Genomic DNA, 23,204 nt, shown 5'->3' on the forward strand with positions numbered 1-23,204 from the left:
CATCATACGTCACGTTTTTGTGCTGGTGTGCTATGACGTCAATATTTTCGTTCCTCCACTGTGACGTAGTAGCTGCCGCGCTAGCGATGGGTCTCGACTACGAGAAGGAGTTTTTAATGACTTTTTGGAGCTGAATTAAAATTATTTTGAAATGTTTGCAGCGTCCGATACTTCGTTCTGGGTGTCCTTGCATACGGAAGCAGCCTACAACATGCTTTTTATAGCCTCAAAATTTGGTGTCCCAACCCCTTTAAGCCAGATCTGCGTGCCGAAGGGAAGTGCCAGCTGAACGATGCAGTTGAGGGCAGTTCGCAGGATTGCGAGCTCCGTAGCTCAAGAGAAGAAAACTGCATGGCTCAGGGATCGGCGCAGCTCCTCGCCAGTTTAGGTAGCCAAGAGATGGATGATTTAATTAGGAATCATTCGGACTGTGCGCATGAGACAGCGATCGAGACCGACGGGTTGTGTGCCGATGCACAGCGTGAGCTGGGCAATGCAGTAGAGGGCAGTTCGCAAGAGTGCGAGTTGCATAACTCGAGTAAAGCCTGCTGCATTGTTCACGAGCCGGTTGAGCTGTCCGCCAGTCGAGGCAGAGAGAGTGTTGATTTAAATGAAAATCAATCAGACTGTGCGGGTAAGAGACCGATCTGGGCCGATGAGATCTGTAACGGCCAGCACGAGGCGCGAGAGAGCGTGAAAGAGAATTCACAGAAAAAGCGCCGCAGAAAGAAGTGCGCTAAAGATAGGAATGCGGTGACTAAGCGCCGCCAAAGACGGTGAGAGACCCAAAAGGGCAGGGCACGAGGAAAAAGGTGCGGTCCTCAATGACGACGTGTGCGCACCAAGCACGTTCAAGCCACGGTCAAAGAGAGACCGACAAGCATGTTCTGCACCGATACAGACAAAGGGCACGTGGCAGTTAAATTCCTCATCGTTCCGTCGTTCTTTTCAAAGCTCAGCGTGTAGTACAAAGAAGCGCAAGGTGGCGAGACGAGACCAGGTGGGGAGTAGCGATGCGGTCAATCGAGTTCGTCTTGAAAGCGGGGCGCCAGGACGCAAATGGGCAGGAGACTGTAACGTCTTGGAGGAGCTGATAGTGAGTCAGCCCTTTTGTTGGTCCTGGGTAGCCACAACATCTTTCAAACCGCGACCACCTCAGGTACGGCTCAAATTATGAGTCAGACGTAAGCACTTGGAACGGGAAGCCAAGAGAGCTTCCGTGGAAGTAAAGCATGTTGTTTTGGTTTATTTTTGAGCACTCGGATAATTTTCGCAATTTAAGTTTCTTTCAATATGTAAGGTATGAGCTCTGTTTATGTTTTGTTTGAGAAGCTCGAGATTTGAAAGACGCCTTTTTTTGTAAACATGTAGTATCGCGACATGTTCATTAATGAGTAGATAGGCTCTTCTTTTGTGTGTGTGAGTAACTTGAGTGTCAAGGTTATCGGCGAGAGGCCTATCGTAACGCGCGTGTGTTTTAGTTAACCTTCTTTTTTATGCGTTTTTTATTTTCTGTAGTTAACCGCGTAGGTTTTCAGTAAGTGCATGATTTGCACTGAGAAGCGTTCTTAGTTCCTTTAGCACGTGTCCTGTGCGGACGGAAGGAAGCAGATTTTTGACTGGGTTGCTCGTGTGTGTTGAGGGCAGCCGTAATCTGACTTCTCTAGTGAGCGTGCATCAAACCAGTTATCAGAAGACGCATTATTTTAAGGGTTCTGCGGAGTGCTAAGTCCCGCAAGTTTCATTGTTCATTTAGGTTACGTGTCCTGTAGGGACTAAAGGAAGAAACGTAAAAAAGCATAATGAAACGTTCGCCTACGACGCAAGTACGCGTTCTGATTAGTGACCACAAGGCTAGCGCGCTTGTGATTACGTGCTTGTGAAGATGGCCAGACTGGTCAGTGGCAACAATACGTGAGTATTGTTGCCACTGCATGTTTCCAACCCTAACGCAGTACGCCACTGCGTTAGGGTTGGAAACATGCTGTTCGTGTAGTTAAGCCACTTAAGTTATGTTCGGCTGTTTTCATTGTTTGTTTGCAACGACAACGACCCTTTGTTTTGCTACAACAATGGCACTCTGGTCTTGTCGGCATTCACGGATAAATGGATAGCGGTTTGGAAAGGTGGTTGGAACTGCTTTGTCAAAATTGGGGAAATAAAAGATCAAGGTTCATTTTGACTCAGTAATAGCCTGGTGAGTCAGGGGTGAAGAGCCTGCGCTTACACGTGGTGCAGTGTTGTGTTGCTTTGTTTGTTTGACGTATGTTCTCCAGGGCCCAGGATCCCGAAGTTCGTCAAACGAGGCTCGACACCAGTACCCTGCAGGTTCTTTCAGCGTTCCTCATGGCCAGCGAATTGAGTTCACCGGCCATTCCGAACTTCCGGGGCGAGGACGAGCTGTTAGATACGGGACCGTTTCCTGAGCCTACTTCGAATTCACCAGACCACATCGAATAACACCAAAGCTAATTAAGAAGCGCAGAAGCCGAGGCGCGGCACGTGCAAACAAGTTTGCGGCCCCCACCTCGTGTGCCGCAGGTGGAGCTATTCACTGCTTGACTCTTCCCGAAAGTGTAGCGAGAGCCTGGCACTGTTCCAGGTAACTTGGGTCCAAGAGGCAAGACGGGTGTAATGCACCGTGAAAACCTGGCAGCGTCGCCCCCATCCGCCTATTGTGACGGCGCACTGCAAGTCAGCAAGGCAAGACCGCAGGGAGAAGTAAACCCTCGGACAATGGGGAACCAAGCAGCGACCCTCTCCGCCAGGTGTGACACCATTGCACGGGCGCCTACCATTGGCCGAAAATGACGACACCTGAGCGGGCTCGCCGATTGGCCGAAAATGGCGTCACCTGAGCGGGCTCTCCCATTGGCCGAACGTGACATGCCTTCGAGACACGGAAGGGCTTAAAAGACACAGACCGGGAGCAGCAAGAGAGCATTCCTAGAGCATCCCCTTGATTCATCTCTTTCGAGCTTCTTGCCACGGGCCGCAGCGTCCGAGTTGCTGCCGGCTTGTAAGGACTCTATGCTATTAATTTCTTGATCGTCTCACTGTAAATAATGTAAATAAACCTCCTCAACTCTTAGGGTAGTTTTTAGAGCAAGGAGACTGCAGCACACGGCGCAATTTCACCACGGGAGACCAGGCCAGTCAGACAGGCCGTTGACAATGGGTATGACATCGTTTTGTATGTAAATATGTGTACAGTGGCCAAGTTAAATGCCAAGTTATTAAACCTAATTATTCAAATGACACCTCTCATCGTCTTCGTACCTGCGGATCTGCGCTTGCGGATCTGCGGATCTGCGCTGGAGCTCATCCCCCTTCATCGTCGTCTCGCTGAGGAGATGCGTCAGACACTAACAGCTGTGTCACTTTGTTACAAAGTGGTGGAGGTGCGGGGTAACAAGGTCCATGCTCTAATATCATGGGCCATGGCAACAAACCTCAGGAACCTAGCTCTAACAGCTCAACTATGACCAAACTCCCTACTATTCTCGCTACCACGTCCACCCCTTAAGCTAAACCTTTCGTCGGACCGCGAGTCTTTGGATGCATGCCAGAAGAATCAACCTCCAAGTGGCTGCTTGCAACGAACATGTAGCCTCCCTAAACAACTGGCATGAAGGAACGAAAGTAAAATTTTTGTATGTGGCATTGGATGGAGATGCAAAAAAGTGGCACACAATTTAAACTTTAATGGGGCCCATAATACATGGGAAGAGTGGGCGACGCTCCTCAAAACGTCTTTCACAAATCGTCACTCAGTTGAGATCGCCCTTTTGCGGCTGCAAAACCGAACGCGGCTACCATCAGAATCCCCCAAGCAATGTTACTACGATGTTGTGCAGCTGTGTGCCAGAATTAATCCATCTATGATGGAAGAGGAGTGGTTACGGCATCTCATATGCGGCCTGCGTCCGGACGTGCAGGAGAAAATAATCATCACAAACCTGGACAGTTGCTCAACATTCCTGCAAATTCTGCAGCGTATTAATCAGGCTGCTTTAATGACCCATGCGTACCAACCACAAGCTATTGGCACCCACTTCTCTGCCGGCCCGCGTTCGAGGTATCCATACGCCTCGGCACCTCCCACTGGAGTGACACCCCTTTAGCAGCAATGCCAGCCGCCTCTGACATGTCTCGCTACCTGCGCTGCAGGACAGCGTCATTGCCCACGAGAGGCCACTGATCGCGATAGGGACTTCAGGGCGATCGCGAACTCTATAGCCTCATTATCGGATCACCTGAAGGCTATTGAAGGTGTACGTCATCCTCCAGCACCTTGGCCAGCGAGAAATTCCTGTGCCGATGACGGGTGTCCATGATTGCCAGCTATGCCGTTGCATCGGTCATGTCGCGCACCAGTGCTGGACACGGTTTAGAGACGACAGAAACCATCAGAGAGAGCCCAACGATAATCAGGGTGGGCAGCCATCCTGATGAGCCTCGGCTCGTTTGCAGCGAGGGACAGGCGGAGGGGGGTCATGTTGTGTTACTAGGTTTAGAGTTAACGGGAAGTGATCACTTCCAAATCAATATTTAATTATAGACCATTATAAATCAGGCAAGATAGAAGCAGAGCCGATAGACAGGTCTATTGACAAGTATGAATTATGATGTGGATTATAATATCTCGGTTCGTTCTTACTGAAGGGGCACGCACTGGAGGTTAAAAGGAAATTTTCAATGAGTCGATTTCTCGCGTCCCATCATGAGTCTCCCCACACCGTGCTATGAGCTTTCAAATCTCTCACAAGTATGTAAGGCTCGGGAAGCTGATCAATGTTGTTATAAAAGTATGTTTTTTCGAGATGCTACTTCGGCGGTATACAGTATAAATGGAACACACAGTTACTAATTTATTAAAAAGAATGGCCCGAACTGATACTGCCTCAAGGGGCGTGTTAAGGGCGACGGGTCGGCAAGCGACAGATTTGAGGGCTATTATTGCTACACCAGCAGAGGCAGTAGCCTTGTCGTGGTCATTCTGGAAAATAGAGTAATTACAAAGGAAATTAGTGTTAGTAGGTATCACATGTGTCTCTTGAACACACAGCAACTCTGAATTGTGTTTGTGTAGTAGTTCTGTAATGTCGTCGAGGTTATGAATAAGCCCTCTGACATTGCACTGTAGTATCTGTGTATCTATTGTGATAAATGTGATGTCTGGTGTGCGTTTAAGAGAAGAGGATTAGCTTACGGACCCTTTCCAGGTGCCATGACGCGAGTTTTTTTTTTTGAGCGATCGAGAGAGCCTCGCTGCTCCATAGGCGCTGGCGGCGCCGTCTGACTGGCGGTTGTGTCCATCGCCTCTTGTGAGGCATTGGACACGCGCTCTTGCGAGTGCTGCGGTTGACGTGAAGACCTCGACACGTCAGACGAGACGTTTGAGGCCACCGGCCAGGAGGTCGATGGCCCCTTCTTCTGGGGTGGCGGAACAGTGGTAGCTGTAGCCGCCGGGGGGGGGGGGGGGGACAGATGGCGTCACCGCCGGCTCACTGCATGGGGGCTGGATGTGTCACATCGATGTGCCCCTGCTGTGTCACATCGGAAAAAGTGTTCTTGGGCAAGTGCCTCCTGGAAAGTTATGTTTTCCTTTACTCTTATTGTCACAATTTCTTTTTCTTTTTTCCGGGATGGGCACCACCACGAGTACACGGCCATCACAGTTTATACAGTGGAGAGTGTTCTTGCAAGATTCAGAGCTGTGTTCATGGGAACTGCATTTTGCATAGGTTTGACGGCCTCAGAAGCTCTGTGAACTGTGGCCGAAACGTTGCCACTTGAAACATCTTAGGGGATTAGGTACGTATGGCCTAACATGGAGCTTGATGTACCCGGCCTCGATGGACTTGGGCCGGACACTTGAACCAAAGGTAAGTATTAGGTATTTGGTCTTGATTTCTCTGCCATCCCGCCTCATCTTAATTCTTCTGACATTGACATTATTCTGCTTGCTGATGCCCTCCAGGAGCTCAGCCTCTGCCAGCTGGAGCAAATAACTGTCCAAAACAATGTTATGAGTGGTGTTCATAGTACGGTGTGGGGTTGCTGTTGACTGGGTCTCCCCAAATGACACTAGTTTCGGCAGTTTCTCATACTGCTTCTGATCACAGAGCTCCAAGAGGTGATCACCACTTGCCATCCTCGACGCCTTATAACCTGGACCAAATACTCCAGTCAAAGACTTTGAAACAAGGAATGGTGAGATAGTTTGCACTGGTTTGTCTGACTTTTCAGAGTGAATAACATGGAAATTGGGGAAGTTTTGGGTTCGACGTCCAAAAAACTGGAAGGCATTTTTGGTGCGCCCTCGTTTCTGAGGGTGATCAGGGAGTTTAGGGAAAGCATTTTCCATAAGTGTAGATGGGGTTTTCTGCAGCGATGCCAACCACCCCCCATGGAGCCCAACATGGGGATGTGACAGAAGTACCTGCAAGGGAATCCCTGCAAATGCCAGCCGCACATCGCTGCTATAACCAAATACAGCATAACCAAGACTGGCTAGCCACACAAGGTTAACCCTTGCCGCCTGGAAACTCGGAAGTGAGAAGTGAAGAGAGGACAGGAAACATTAAAGGCGCGAGAGAAAGACGAAGACTGGAGAGAAGGACAAGAAAAGGCAACTGTTTATTTCCTCCAGGCGGGCCAGTCTGGAGGTGCCGTCTGTGTGAAGCAGAGGCCGAAGAGGCGTGTTGCCCCCACCGGGGGGCCTTAAAGGCCTGAACAACGGCATCGACTCAACCTCCAGGATCCCCCTTTCCCCAGACAAGGCTAAGCCGCGCATGGCTACACGCGGGAGGGTCCAACCCTCGTGTGCTCGGGTACGTGGTGTCGCAACACACCAAATGCCTGCCAACACAGACACCCCTGCAGGGCTGCATACACCAATGCGTGCAGCGTCTGAAGAATGCAAGAATTGGGTTGCCTAGCGTCTAGTGGCATTTACACATCAGCGATTTGAAGGATCTTGTGGATGTAAGTTTGAATGTTGTGAACAAAAGCGTCGATGGCGCTGCGTCCGGGAGACTTCTGCACAAGGCGGCTATTTAGACAAGACAATAATTTTGAGATACTAACAGACATTTTATTCAAATTAAATAAGGTTGGCCAGGGTTAAGAAATTTCCAAGCAAACATTTTTGTGCATATACATTTGCTGCTACATTATATAGATATGTAATAAGAAATTTGCGAAAATGTATCGAAGTATCGAGATAAAAATGGAAAGTATCGTATTGGATACAATAATTGCGGTAGTATCTTGTATCTGTGCCTCAAGTACTTATGGCTCGAGTATCTTGTATGGTATCATGATACAACTGCAAAAGTATCTTCGGCTGGCTCTGTCCCTCTGGAGACGCTGATAAAGCTAAATGCAACATGCATCAGATCACTTCACAGCGTGCATGGAGCAGCCCTCGAATAGGTAACAGCGACGGAGCAAACGTGACCGAGCCGAAAACCCGAACGGTGATTTGGCTCTTCACCGTACCGCGAAGTGATTCACCCGGGCAGAGGGAGCGCTGCGGGCACGGGCGATATATGATCACGAGATACGCTATCCACAAGCTTGAATCGAGTTCCTCACTGTGTGAATATAGCTTCATAGAGAAATGATTCAGCAAGAGTGGACACTCCCGTAGAGTACAGTGGCCAAATTGACTGCAGCGCACCAAGCCACCGGCGTTAACACCTGAGCCACACTTCCAATTTCGGTTTTGTGCGCACATGTTTTGAATGCTAGCTGGTACGAGTTATGCCAACTGTGCTGATCGATCCATTTTTTTTTGCTTTTACAGCTCAACCGCACGCAGTCTTCATGCGAACCGGCCACTCAAACAGACTAATGAGCCAGATGATGAAGCTAGAGTGACAGCAATAGAGCGACCATGACGGCATCACGATGAAGATAGAACATTGAATGCAATACAACTGAATGACGACGACAAGATGATGAGAGTCGGATCATAAAGCTGGAAGAATGACGATGCAATGACCCCGATGGCATAATGACCTCGAACACATACCTAGTGGCCCAAGTTGTTAGACATCTTGGGCCACTGGGTCGGTATAGAAGGCGTGACGATGACAGCATGACAAGAGTCAGATGACGACGGAATGACCCCAACGTCATCCCTACCAAGAGCACATGCTTAGTGCCCCCAGCTGGTAGACAACTTGGGTCGCTGGGTGAACATAAGAGGCTAGATAGATAGGCTCAAATGCCTGAAGTATGCAAAGAATGCTAACAGCATTAATAAACAGCACGACTCTGGTGAAGGCAAAGTTAACAGTACAGCAACCAGTCTGTGGTACAAGTGGAGGTCATTTCAGCCCTGGCACATTGAGTGCGTAAGTTTATAGCCTTATGACCTTCACTGGAATTACTATCATTGGTTGCAATGAATATATTAGATATTGAATATAGTGAATTGAGTATTGAATGCTTTTTCTTGTAATAATCTCCTTTGACTTACTGTTAACTACATCGTCTGTTTTTGCGATTGAGTCAACCGCTGCTATAATAACAACTGCGGGATACTTCGTAGCTTTCAGGTAATCCGCATGCTGCCAAAAGCTAGCCTTCACTGAACAAAGCAGGCCCAGCATTTGTGCCTCCTTGACCTTTTTGTGCTGCCTTTACAGACTTTGTAACATGTGCCCCCAATGTTTTTTGCTGACGCTAGGCACACTGTTTAGGTAGCGCTACAAACTATTTCTGTACTGCGCAGCTCCATGCTAGCAAATGGCTCTGGTGACGACTGACCCATGGTGGTGCTACTGGAGCCTGGTCCTTGCTTATCTGGGCTCTGGTAGATGGCTGGCAGCGGTGGGGGCGTCCTTGGTACTGCATTGTCTGCCTGCTGCTCAGAGGCTCCACCCAGCATCGGCGGCAGCAGGTCTCCAGCTCGTGGGTGACTTGAACTGGATGGCGTTGGCCACATGGCACTGCTGGGCGTTGTTAGTTCGGCTGCAGCAGCAATGAGAACACAACCAAGCACAGAGAAGGAGATCAGTGAGGAAGGTTGAACATAAAATTGCCTGCATAATGCCACTTAACTTTTAGCACAAGTCTCAGGTGGTCAAAATTATTACTGCATGTATATATACGTGTATCCCTTGCAAATAAATAAATATGCAGAAACCATCGATGATGGTTGTCAATGTAAGCAAATAGCCTGGATGAATGAATGAGTGAGCGAGGCGACACTCCCTGCCACTCGGTTGCCCAAGAGCATGTGACCTTTCACTTGATGCCTTTCTGGAGTTCCTAGGTGGCAGTTGTGGAGAACGGACGCATCACTTTCTTCCCGTCCCTCGAGCATTGGCACCTCCCCCCTCCGCCCCTCTTCACTACTCGGTTGGCCGAGGACACACGTTTTTTTTTGTCAGTGCGTTTCCTTGCCTTCCTTCATCCAAGTATCATCATCATCATCAGCCTGGTTATGCCCACTGCAGGGCAAAGGCCTCTCCCATACTTCTCCAACAACCTCGGTCATGTATAATCGTGGCCATGTTGTCCCTGCAAACTTCTTAATCTTATCCGCCCACCTAACTTTCTGCCGCCCCCTGCTACGCTTCCCTTCCCTTGGAATCCAGTCCGTAACCCCTAATGACCATTGGTTATCTTCCCTCCTCATTACATGTCCTGCCCATGCCCATTTCTTTTTCTTGATTTCAACTAAGATGTCATTAACTCGGGTTTGTTCCCTCACCCAGTCTGCTCTTTTCTTATCCCTTAACGTTATACCCATGATTCTTCTTTCCATAGCTCATTGCGTCGTCCTCAATTTAAGTAGAACCCTTTTCGTAAGCCTCCAGGTTTCTGCCCCGTAGGTGAGTGCTGGTAAAACACAGCTATTATACACTTTTCTCTTGAGGGATAGTGGCAACCTGCTGTTCATGATCTGAGATTGCCTGCCAAATGCACCCCAGCCCATTCTTATTCTTATTCTTCTGATTATTTCCGTCTCATGATCCGGATCCGCCGTCACTAACTGCCCTAAGTGGATGTATTCCCTTACCACTTCCAGTGCCTCGTTACCTATTGTAAATTGCTCTTCTCTTCCGAGACTGTTAAACAATACTTTAGTTTTCTGCAGATTAATTTTTAGACCCACTCTTCTGCGTTACCTCTCCAGGTCAGTGATCATGCACTGCAATTGGTCCCCCGAGTTACTCACAAAGGCAATATCATCAGCGAATCGCAAGTTACTAATCTAAAGGCGCTTATTTGGCAGAGCTCGGGAGAAGCGCAACGTCGACGGGCAGGGCAGTCACAGCTTCCAAGCACGAGAGCCGTTGCTGAGCAGGAGTGCTCGACCCACTAGCGTTTAGAGCCAGTAGCGCTGAACCCACTAGCGTCTCTTCTACAATCTCTTCGCTACACTAAGGTATTCTCCATCAACTCGTATCCCCAATTCTTCCCCATCCAGGTCTCTGAATACCTCCTGTAAACATGCTGTGAATAGCAATTGAGAGATCGTATCTCCCTGCCTGACGCCCTTCTTTATTGGTATTTTGTTGCTTTCTTTATGGAGGACTGCGGTGCCTGTGGAGCTGCTATAGATATCTTTCAGTATGTTTACATACGGCTTGTCTATAACCCGATTCCGTAATGCCTGCATGACTGCCGAGGTTTGAACTGAATAAAACACTTTCTTGTAATCAATGAAAGCTATATATAAGGGTTGGCTACATTTCGCACATTTCTCTATCACCTGATTGATAGTGTGAATATGGTGTATTGTTGAGTAGCCTTTACGAAATCCTGCCTGGTCCTTACCGTAGCAATATACCACCGTAGCAATATATATATATATATATATATATATATATATATATATATATATATATATATATATATATATATATATATATTGCTACGGCATGAGCCGGGCGAGCAGAAGAGAAAGAAGACGTTAGCTGGTGCAGCCTCGGGACGCCATCTTGACTTCCCCATCAATCTCGTCCCTTAAATAAAGCAGGTTTAACATTAACCGTAACAGTTTTGTGGTGGAGGTGCGGGGTACTTCGACCAAGACGACGGAGCTGCTGCAGCAAGTCCCACGCCGGAGCCGACGCCTCGCTCGACTGCCTCCAACACCATTTGAGATCCCGATGTCCCACAGCGGTGACCAACAGCCTTCTCTGGCTGCTCCAGTGCGAACAACCGGCATCTGGATGCATCAAATGGAGCCCCGCCCTTTCTCAGGAAAATTCGGCGAGGACGTGGAGGAATGGCTAACCCCAAAATAAAAGCGTGTGAGCAAGTACAACAGCTGGAACTCCATGGCTCAGCTCGACAACGTGGTTCTGTTCCTCACAGACACTGCGCTAGTGTGGTTCGAGAACCATGAAGATACCTGCACAACGTGGGACTGCTTTGTCACTCACCTCACAGAGTGCTTCGGCGATTCCACCACGAAAAGGAAGCGGGCGGAGCAGACATTGCTTCAGCGCGCTCAAGTCCCAGGTGAGACCTGTACTACGTACATAGAGGAAATCCTGAAGCTTTGCAGAACGGTCAATCCTCGAATGTCCCAAGAGCACAAGGTTGGATACCTTCTCAAAGGCGTAGCCGAGGATGTGTACAATTATTTAATCAAAAAGCAGAGTCTCGCCTCAGTCGCCGACCACATCAAGCATTGCCGCACATTTGAGGCCTTGAAGCTGCGCCGTATCACGCCAAAGTTCGGCAGGTTAGCAAATGTCACAACGGTGGCAAGCGTTGACGAAAATGACAACTACAGTTTTCAATTTGACTTACGGCAACTATAAGGCAAATTGACCGCGAAGAACATGAACGCCACACCAAAGGGGCGGATGTCGAACAGCTTGGCTGCGCTTCCAACCAATCTCAAGGACGTGCATCTGCTGTGTCCGCATTGTCTGCCATGCCAGGTGTTGCAGAGTGTCGAGTCGCTCAGCTGCGACAGCACCGACGTACCTTTCCCGGCGACATGACGCACGATCAACGAACTCTTCGAGCTACCACCACGAATCGGAATTCGGAAGATCGCGTTTATTATTTGCAGCGTCCCAGGGTTGACCTCGAGGCTTACAACGTCGGTCGTGCATCGCCTGTGTGTTACAGCTGTGGTGACTCAGGACACATTGCTCGTTTTTGTCGCCGGCGCCGACAGACAACAACATATGGCCCACCACCAACTTGGCCTAATTTTGAACGTGACAGTTATGACGACCATTGGCCGACAGACCCTGATACTGCAAACACCACAGGCGCGCCACCTCAGAATACCTTCCGTCAATATAGTAGAAGGACTGGCTCGCCAGCTTCAGACCGCAGCCTGACGCCCCCAACCAGTCGCCAACGCCATGGGGAAACGTGCTACGTCACCACCGCCATGGGGAAACTAGCCGGCGCGGCTGATGGAGGTAAGGTCGCCGGACAGTCTGCGTCTCCGCGAAATACTCCTCTGCCTATTATGATGGTGAAGAACAAAGTGCGTGTGTTAATTGATATTATACCTGCAACAGCATTAGTGGATACTGGTGCTACCGTTTCCGTCATGAGTGTGACTTTCAAAGAGAGGCTGGGTCGGAAAGTTATGTTCCCGTGGAATGGTGGTGTGACGTTTCGTGGTGTCAGTGGAGAGTGCCTAGTTCCCCTTGGTATTTGTGTTGCAAGTGTTTTGTTCAGAGGAGAAGATCTTAAAACAGAATTTCGCGTACTACCGCGGTGCACTCATGATGTGATTCTCGGGATTGACTTTCTTCAGGATTGTGGTGCATCCGTTAACTGTGGCACAGGCGAAATTACATTGAATAGCGCGCTTCTCGCCACCCTTGCCGACACATCCTTACCAGTGAAAAACTATTGTGTTGTTTCGAACGATTTGCTGCTACCGCCTTGGTCGCTGTCACGTGTCCCTGTCAACTTCACTGCTGCCGACCTTTCATCATTTGACGCGCAAATCCAGCCACTTACGTCGAGCTGCGCAAAGAAAGATGTGCTTGTACCGCGCTCTGTCGTGAGAGTGGTGAATGGCGCCTCAAATTTGTGGGCTTTCAGTTGTTCTTGCGTCCCTGCTGCTCTTCCACGTGATATGAAGCTCGCTGAATTTGAAAAGATTACTTACAGCTCCATTACAGTTTTAAGCAAGCAGGAGCAGTCTCATACTAGCAATCCTCACCAAAGCACTTCTGAAAAGCAGATCCTATGCATGATCAACAAGGCGCTGCCCTTACATGAGCGCCACGCTCTCGCACAAGTTTTGTGGGCACATCTTTCTGTACTCGATTTCACACAAAGCGACAAGCAGGCTTCACTTCCGCGTTATCGTGCTCGCCACAGAATTGACACCGGATCAGCGCACCCCATTCGGCAAAAGCCTTACCGCGTTTCTTCAACCGAGAGGGCAGTTACTGCTGAACAGGTGAAAGACATGCTGCGGAATAATGTCGTTCAAGAGTCTTCTAGTCCGTGGGCAGCACCAGTGATCTTAGTAAAGAAGAAGGATGGATCGTGGCGGTTTTGCGTCGATTACAGGAAACTGAATGCGGTCACCAAAAAGGATGTGTATCCACTTCCTAGAATTGATGATGTCATCGATCGTTTACATTCCGCTGCCTACTTTTCATCACTGGATTTGCGATCAGGGTATTGGCAGATACCCATGCACCCAGACGATAAGGAGAAAACGGCCTTCGTGACAGCAGACAGTCTTTATGAATTTAACGTTATGCCGTTCGGCCTTTGTAATGCGCCAGCAACATTCGAACAATCATGGATACTATCCTCCGAGGACTTAAATGGGAAATTTGTTTGTGTTACCTCGACGATGTGGTGATTTTTGGCAGCACATTGAGTGAGCATAACAGCCGTCTCAGTCTTGTTCTGGATTGTGTCAAACAAGCCGGCTTGATCCTAAATTCGAAGAAATGTCGTTTCGGGGAAACCGAGACGTTAGTACTTGGGCATCTGGTCGACAAAAACGGTGTGAGGCCAGATCCACGGAAGATTGAGGCAGTCAGTTCCTTCGAAGCACCGAAGTCAGTGCGGGAGTTGAGGAGTTTCTTGGGCCTGTGCTCGTATTTTTGTCGTTTCGTCCCAAGATTCGCCGACGTGGTGTACCCCCTAACATCTCTTCTCCAAAAAGCCGTCCCTTTCAACTGGACATCGGCTTGCGATGACGTGTTCCGCCAGCTAAAATTTCTACTGACGTCAGGGCCCATATTGCGTCACTTCGATGCATCCGCACCTACGGAAGTGCACGCTGATGCCAGTGGCATCGGTGCCGTACTAGTGCAACGTCATCAATGAGCTGAACACGTTGTGGCTTATGCTAGTCACTCTTTGACTAAGGCGGAACGCAATTACACTGTGACGGAGCAAGAATGCTTGGCAGCTGTTTTCGCTGTCCACAAATTTCGGCCCTATATCTACGGACGCCCGTTCACTATCGTTACTGACCACCACACGTTATGCTGGTTAATGAATCTCCGTGACCCGAGTGGACGACTGGCACGTTGGGCTCTTCGACTGCAGGAGTACGACTTCGTTACTTCCTACAAGTCCGGGTGTCGCCACGCAGATGCGGACTGTCTCTCCCGCCTTCCTCTGACGACGACGGAGTGTGACGAAGACAATTTTGATGACTGTTTTGCTCCCATTTCTTATCGCAGACTCTGCGGCACTACCAGAAGGAAGCGTGTGCCTTTAGCCGAATAATTGGTCTTGTAAACCAGGCCGTCACGGACACAAAATCGACCGGTGGCTCCAGGACGCGATGCGGCTACAAATAGAGGTTCAAAACTAATATCATTTTCCTGCTCTGCTTTGAAAGTCATCGAGTCTGGGAATGACGGACATACTGAGAGCCATGCACGATGATGTGACCTCTGGCCATCTAGGATTCATCAGAACTTTGAACCGGACACAGGAGCGTTTTACTGGCCCAGAATGCGGGACACAGTCAAGCACTACGTCGCCACTTGCGAACAATGTCAACGCTACAAGCGCCCTACGACCGCTCCGCCAGGTCTCCTCCAACCTCTGCCGCCACCTCGCCTGCCATTTGAACAAGTGCGTATTGATCTCCTGGGCCCATTTCCCCGATCATCTAACGACAACCGATGGGTGATCGTATGTGCCGACCATCTGACCCGTTACGCAGAAACGGCGGCCGTACCATCTTCAACAGCTGCGCCTGTTGCGACGTTTTTGCTTCGATTCATTATTCTTCGACATGGTCCCCCCCGTGTCATCATTAGCGATCGCGGTCGTCAGTTCGTTGCGGACGCCGTAGAAGAACTGCTTCGTTTCTGCAGTTCGCAGTTCCGTCGTTCAGCGCCTTACCACCCTCAGACAAATGGGCTTGTAGAACGTACGAACAGAACCCTAACTAACATGCTGGCCATGTACGTATCTTCCGATCACAAGGACTGGGATGACGTACTCCCCTTCATCACCTATGCTTATAATACTGCAAAGCATGAGACGACCGATTACAGTCCTTTTTATCTCCTTTACGCATGTTCACCGCCAAGCTGCCTTGACACCATACTACAGTTTGACTTTCACAGCGAGTACTCTGTTGCCAAGACACTTTGTCTTGCCGAAGAGGCCCGGCGTATTGCTCGTCTTCGTACTGTGGCATCACAACACCGATCGAAAGAGCGCTATGACCGCCGACACCACTCTGTCTCGTACGCTAAAGGAGACTGTGTGGTTGTGGACTCCGGAACGTAAACGTGGCTTATGCGAAAAGTTTTTACCCGAGTACACGGGCCCATTCGTCATTGTAGATCGCTTGAGTGACTTGACGTACGTGGTGGCACGGTTGACGTCCGCTGGTCGTCGGTCTAGCCGGACCCAGTTAGTACATGTTGCCCATCTTAAGCGGTTTCACCCTACGCTTTCCGATGGATTTGGACTTGCCCAGCGGGCTTCGTCTGGCAACCGGGGATTGCTACGGCATAAGCTGGGCGAGCAGAAGAGAAAGGCGTTCGCTGGTGCAGCCTAGGGACGCCATCTTGACTTCACCATCAATGTCGTCCCTTAAATAAAGCCGGTTTAACATTAACCGTAACAATATACATACATACATACATATATATATATATATATATATATATATATATATATATATATATATATATATATATATATATATATATATATATATATATATATATGTCGAAGTATGACCACTGTCAAACTTGGGCACAGACAGATTAAAGATACAGATAGATATATAGGCAGACAGACGTCGGAAAGTGTGTGAAGTGTCCCAATGCCAATTGGATTAAAATAGGTGACACGCTAAGCATTGTGCTTGCAGCACCAACTTTGCAAGTGTTGGCTGCTGCTTGACAAGTTGTGTACGTGTCCGTATAGACAACCTGAGCAGTCACTGGGCATGTGGAAATGAATACATACAAACTGTGTATGTTTCCACAACATTGACAGGTACAGATATGTCTTCTCTCTGTCGGCACACTTTGTGCAAATTCAAAACCATCTGGCTTGACAGCAGAGTAAGATGGACAGGAGTGTCAAATCTGCTCATCTACAAGGGACATATCATAAAACGATGATGAGCGATTCATAGCACACTGGTGAGTGGAGGAAGAAAGCAAAGTGGTGAACTAGATGTGCAGTGTCAACATCTCAGAACTGGTCTTGGCAATGGCAATGCAAAAAACATTACAAACCATAAAAAAAACTATGCAATCCACAGTGTACACTACAGCAACAAAAGCAGTGATAGAATCATTAACCAAGTAATCATTGTAAGGAAAGAATAAGACATGATTGAGCCGTTGACAGAGGCTAACATCAAACGGAGATGTGTAATGACAGTCTACCTCAGAAACAGTCACAAGCAACAAATTAATTTATGTGCAAAAATAACTGAAATGCTCATATATATGCGATATAGGACAAGAAGTGACATCCATGTTATTACATTTAAGCATGTTTAACAGCCGTGGTAAGCGATGGTGCAACATTTGAAGAGCACAGTTAGTGCGAGAATGCGGCACATACCAGTGTTCAGGTGACCCTGTACGGTATTCTGTTCTGTTTCTAATCAATTGCGCTAACGAGGTGATGTATGATTGGCTTTGTTTTACTTCTTTATGATAGGCTAGTAACAGCATGAACAACAGAGAATGCAGTGTGAGTAATTTCAACTGTTTGAATAGAGCGTCTACTGGAGCATTATAGATGCTACGTATTACCTTTTTTTTTTTGAAGCAAGAATAACCGGTTTATATTTGTAGCAGACGTCGAACTCTACACGAGACAGCAGTAGTGTACGTGACTCAGGAAGAGAGCGCTGTACAAAATAAGTTTGACCTTGCGTGGCAGCGGTCTTAAACTGAAGAGCGCCCCGGCGACTTGCGCAAGTTTGCCTCCAAGGAAGTCGATGTGATCAGTCCATAACATATGGCTGTCAAAAAAAGACACCTAGCGTCTTCACAGACTGAACAAGCTCAATTCTGGAAGAACCTATTATAATGTCGGTCTCTCAGTTCACACCTTTATTTTTTGGGTGAAATAAAATAGCTTTTGATTTGTCAGTGTTAATTTTTAAGACATTATCCTGTGACCATCTCTGTATTTATTCAAGAACAGAGTTTGCGGTTGAAATCAGCCTTGCAATGTTGTTCGATGAAGAAAGCGCCGTAATATCATCTGCGCAGATGATGTATTTAGGTTCACTATCGACTATCGACAATATGCTCTCTTGGGGAACACCAACTGTTACTTGCTTGAACTGGGAGCATATTGCCATTAATTTCAATGAGTTGATTTCAGTGATTTAAATAAGATTTCACTATATCCAAAGCAATACCACGAATACAGTAGTACTCTAGCTTCTTTAACAAAAGTTCATGGTTAATAGAGTCATACGCCTTACTGAAGTTGATAGGAACCCCGAGCGTGAGCAGCTTGTTTTATAAATTTCGCAATATTAGTTCCTTTTGTGCTAGTAACGCGAGCTGGATTGACCGTCCCTTTCGGAAAGCACATTGACAGTGAGTGAACAGGTTTTGTTTTTCAAGAAAATCTGAAATACACCGAAATATTATTTTTTCAAGTCCTTTTGAGAATACTGGAAGTATAGAAATGGGTCTGTAATAAGATATCACAGATCTATCGCCTTTTTTAAACAGTGCAAGTACTTTAGCTGCCTGCATTTTGGCAGGAAATACCCCAGATGTCAGGCAGAGGTTGTAAATGTATGCTAAAACAGGCGATATAATGTCTAAGACGTGCCTTACAGGTGTGATCTGTATGCCGTCAATGTCACACGACGTGGTATTACGTAACTCAGAAAATAAACGGACTAGCTCAGATTCAGTAGGATATAAGAAAATACTATCGGGACACCTGACCTGAACATAGCGGACAGCATTTCTATGAACACATAAACCAGCTGCATTAACAAAAAAATATTAAAACAATCAGGAAGCACTTCATCCAGGATGATAACGCCATCGTTAAAAATCTCAATATTTGCATGCGACAACGACGCTCGATTTAGCATAACATTTAGTTTTTTCCAAGTTTTGCGACTATCATTTTGACAAGACATGAAGTATTCATATTCATAAGAGGTCTTGGCTTTCCGAAGATAGCTTGTGAGCTCATTGCGGTAGCGTTTAAATATGTGTAGAGCGGTTATGTTATGCAACTTAACAAACTTGTTATAGGGCACGTTTTTAAACTTTATTTTGCGAAGGAGATTGTCCGTGATCCACGGTTTGCGAATGTGCGATGATCGCTTGTGTCCAGTTCGCAGAGGAAAGTTTTCCTGGTAACATGTGCTGAAAATAAGCAGAAATTCCTCATATGCTGATTGGGCACATTGTGTGGCATATACATCGCTCCAATCAAGTAACTGAATCTGTCTGCCAAACGTTTCGAGGCGGTTTGGTGTAATCACTTGGCCGGGGAAAAGACGCTGTCCGTTCTTTTCGGTGCATCGTTCGAGACAGATGAAAATGGGCACATGGTCGCTCAGGTTACACGAAAGAATGCCGCCTTTTATGATAGCCGTTTAAACATTGGTGATAAACAAATCTAGGCAAGTTGACGCGGCATAGGTTACTCGTGTTGGGACGGAGATAACGCTTGAGCAACCATGCGACTGAAGCAAGATCAAATTCCCGAGTTAAGCACGTGTCAGCTAGGAGATCAATGTTAAAGTCACCACGCCAGATGACGTCATACTTATACGTACAGACATATGCGAAGAAATTTTCGAGAAAACTAAAGAAACGTAGAATATTGCCTCCAGGTGGACGATAAAACACTGTGAGTAAACACTTCTGCCGCTGAGAATGAACAGAACTTTGTAATTATCTCTGACACATGAGAATTCTTCGATGTAGCCGACATTAATGTTGTCACAAACAAGTAAGCTAACACCGCCACCAGAAGAGGTAGTCCTAAATTGGTTGAAACATTGATAGCCAGGTAGATGCCAAACAAGAGAACTGTGGTTGTACCATGTCTCAAATAACATAACGAAATCGAATTTAAAATTTAGACTACCAAAAAACGCATCTAGCTCATTTTTGTTTCGAGCGGACTGGCAGTTTAAATGAAAACATTTAGTGGATAGCCAGTGTTCCGAACCAATGAAGTCGAGTAATTCTGTAGGTCATACCCAATCTCCACTTGACATGGTGAACTGACGATATGCAGATTGACTCGTCACTGCAGACTGTTTAGATCAGCTACATTCTTTACCACATGGGCGATATCGCCTTCTTCCTTCCTAATAAAGATCCTGCCACCACGCTGCTAGACAAAGCGGAAGTCATTCGCTTTTGCCCATTTCTTAGCCTTCTTAAGTAGAGTCCTGTTATACATTGTCAAGTTTTCCATCACATGTAGGCCAGATTGAAGAGCCGGGAACAATTTTCTTTTCTCTAACCACTTATCTCGAACCGACTGATTCGCAAAACGTATCAAGACACCTGGAATTTTATCCGCTCTAGCTGGCAGCCTGTGGATTGCCGAAACTGACTGATCGTTCAGCATGTCTAACTTGAGTTTGGATGCGACAGCGTTTATTTCTGTAAGCAGGCATTCTTCTTGAAGGTGCTTAAGACCATGAACTTCGAGGTTCAACTTTCTGCTCTGATACTCAATGTCATTTACAGAACAAGCAATGCGCTGCAGTTCGGCACCAGAGCCGTCTGTTTTTTCCAGCTTTGAAATCCTAGCGGTAAATCATTTAATCTCAAACACGGTTAACCGGTTAACTACACACGGTTAACCCTTGCTGCCGTCATGATCGGCATGGACAGCCGGGCCGCGACGCGCCATGTATCGGGGCAGCGCCGTACATTGCGAGGAGGGGTCTTCTGTGTATGCCGCAACATTGCTATATGTGTGCGCAGAGCGCAGAAGAAATGTAGCAGAAACGTACTTCGCTACTCGCGTAATTACATGCTCAAAATTACCGATATACACCGCAGTATAACTTTTTGCGGCACGTTTCCAAGGCAACACCGCATCCCCTAGAGACGCTTTTGTCCCACTTTGAACTATCGAACTCATGGTTGAGTGGTAGCGTCTCCGTCTCACACTCCGGAGACCTTGGTTCGATTTCCACCCAGCCCATCTTGCAAGTGGTTTTTTATTTATGAATTGCCTTCCGGGATTTTTCTTTCACGGCCAACGCCGCCGACGCCGACCACACCGGCTTTTCTGCGACACGAGCTCCTTAACGCTTTCGCGTTAAAAGGCGGATGCCCGAAAGATATGTCAAACGAAACAGGAACATCTTTGTTGCACTGCGAAGCGTCGTACACAATGTGAGAATTGGCTGGATCGTTGGAATATGAACCTGGCAACGTTTACCGCTAGAACGTTATCTAGTGATGCGAGTCTAGCAATGCTATTGGAGGAATTACACTCTAAGCCAAAAAGGACTAAAACGGGTATGGCTGTTAGTCTCTTGGGGGACTAAATGACCTGCCACAGATTTTGAACCAATTTTGGACTAACTGCGGGAGCAAATGCAGCGGCCTAACCGGGGGAGCAACTACTGCAGACTAAAAGTGAGGGCAACTTTTAGTCCCTCCCAGTTAGTCCCTAGAGGATCAACGGTTAGTCTGTTAAAGTTAGTCTACAGGAGTAACTGCAGGAGCAACTTTTAGTCCCTCCCAGTTAGACCCTAGGGCACCAACAGTTAGTCTCTTAAGGTTAGTCCACAGGGAGTAACTGTAGGAGCAACTTTTAGTCCTTCCCAGTTAGTCGCTAGAGGACCAACGGTTAGTCTGTTCAGGTTAGTCCACAGGGAGTAACTGCAGGAGCAACTTTTAGTCCTTCCCAGTTAGTCCGAAATCACTTTTCCAATGATTCCAGGTTGCCATAGCTTTTCAAGCAAAAACAATGATCGAACTCAAGTAACCCATGTTTATTTTTGATTACATATTGCCACCATCATCTTGAGCCACAATTAACAAAACAAAAAAGGAATACTAGCATACAAATGCCAAGTCCTTGGTATACAGTAATGACATATAAATACAGAAGATAAAAAAATTGACTGAAAATATGCAGCAGTTCAAACAAAATAAAACAACTCCAAAGTATACAGCAGATGAAAGGTGTCATAGCCAGAGTAAAATCATGAAAATAAAATTAAGTCAGGAGCAGTCACAGTCAAATATAATCTTAACCCCCGAATGCAGAGATCTAACTTGGCTCGAACTTGACTTCAGGCAGTCTCAAGACAGCTTCGCCGCGCGTCGTAAATCGTGCTTGATCTTGCGGACGACTTGGGAACGACTTGGCTGCGTCGAAGTCCGCTCAAGTTTGAAGTCTGCTCCCGGGCTAGCTTGAAACTGACTTCGTGTGTTATTCCAACATGGCAGCCTCCCGAACGGACGTTGCGCGGAGGTTAGCTGCTTTCGAGTTTGCTTGCTACGCCATGGATACAGCATTTTCAGAGGCGCAGCCCTTGCCGAAAATTCCGCGACCCACCCTACGTGACCGAGGGAATTCGATGGAGCTGTACGACGACGAACAATTCCTCGGTCGCTACAGATTCACGAAGAACGCCGTGCGACTTCTCGCTATGTTACCTATCCGGGTAAGCGGGGACAACAGAGGACCGACTGTGTGCCTACGTGTGTTTTACGGCGCTGGCACGTTTCAAATAGTCACCGGAGGTCCGGTCCGCATTCCTCAGTCAACAGTGTGCCGCGCAGTTGGAAAGGTGACTCTGCTCATCGCGAAGCACCCGCGCCCGATGCTGGTGCGCTTCCCGCAGTCGCGGAAAGATTGATTGCGAGCGTATTTTCTCATCTCCTGTGACTACACATAATAAAAAGTAGCCCAAATAAGTCAGTCATGCAGAACATGTGCGCTTACCAGTTTTGTGGCGCTTTCCCTTTTCTTCCGCAGCTTCCTCTTTCCGCTTTTGCTTCAGGTTGGTCCAGCATTTTTTCAGTTGCAGGTGATCGCGCCGCGTAATCCCGTGGTTGGCATTCTAATGTTTTGCTATTTCTTGCCATGTCTGATTCTTCTTGGTCAACGACGCGACATCAGTTTTCTTGCATTCCACAATATGCTTGTAGCCGTTCAGGAGTGTCGTCGGCAGGCTCTTTTCGTCTTCTTTAAAACGGGCTGCTGTGTTGCGTTGCGGTGCATTCTCTTGGGAGGAGACCGTACGTGAGTGCGACATTCCAGCGTCAAAGCCTGTTGACAGAACAGCAATTTCGTACCAAATGCGGCGCGCGGCCGTCACGCGAGCCCCACAACTTGTTTTCCTAACCGACGACACTTTCCTAGCAGACGACACGCACTGCCAATTTGCGATGTCTACGACGGTGCCGCACTCTCCCTCTCGTTGTTCTCGACAAACCCTCCATGCGAAGCAGACAAATCGTTTGCACGTGTCATTTTATTTATTTATTTTGTTTTCTATCGGGTGTTGTCACCCATATGGGTCCGGTCAGGGGACTCAACGGCGCTCGGTACTCTTCGTTCGCAGCACATGTTGCAGTTTTTTTTTTCTTGTTTGTGACTCCGGCCTAGTGCGTTCGAATAGGTTGGCCGACCGTATGCCTCGTCTCGGCCTCTTGTATCCGGTTGCCGGCCCAGACGGCGCATGAACGCCTTGCGGCAATCGAGAACAAAAGCCGAGAAAGAAATGACAGACGAACAGACGGGGGCATAATCGGCAGACGCTGCCT

The 23,204-nt window shown here is 47.7% G+C and overlaps 1 protein-coding gene across 11 annotated transcripts in view; it reads right to left on the bottom strand.

Annotated features, from left to right (window-relative positions):
* Window positions 1-23,204, bottom strand: part of LOC135909202 (latrophilin Cirl-like) — a 471,476-nt gene that overhangs the window by 99,883 nt on the left and 348,389 nt on the right. For 10 of the 11 annotated variants that reach the window (XM_065441053.2, XM_065441055.2, XM_065441054.2 and 7 more), the window contains one exon: window positions 8,782-8,985. In XM_065441053.2, coding sequence (XP_065297125.1) covers window positions 8,782-8,985 — 204 coding nt within the window. Of the gene's footprint in view, window positions 1-8,781; window positions 8,986-9,730; window positions 9,806-23,204 lie in introns of those variants that run through there. The other variant, XM_065441059.2, reaches the window with a different exon arrangement.

This window comes from Dermacentor albipictus, chromosome 9 (assembly GCF_038994185.2).
Source record: "Dermacentor albipictus isolate Rhodes 1998 colony chromosome 9, USDA_Dalb.pri_finalv2, whole genome shotgun sequence".
NCBI lineage: Eukaryota > Metazoa > Arthropoda > Arachnida > Ixodida > Ixodidae > Dermacentor > Dermacentor albipictus.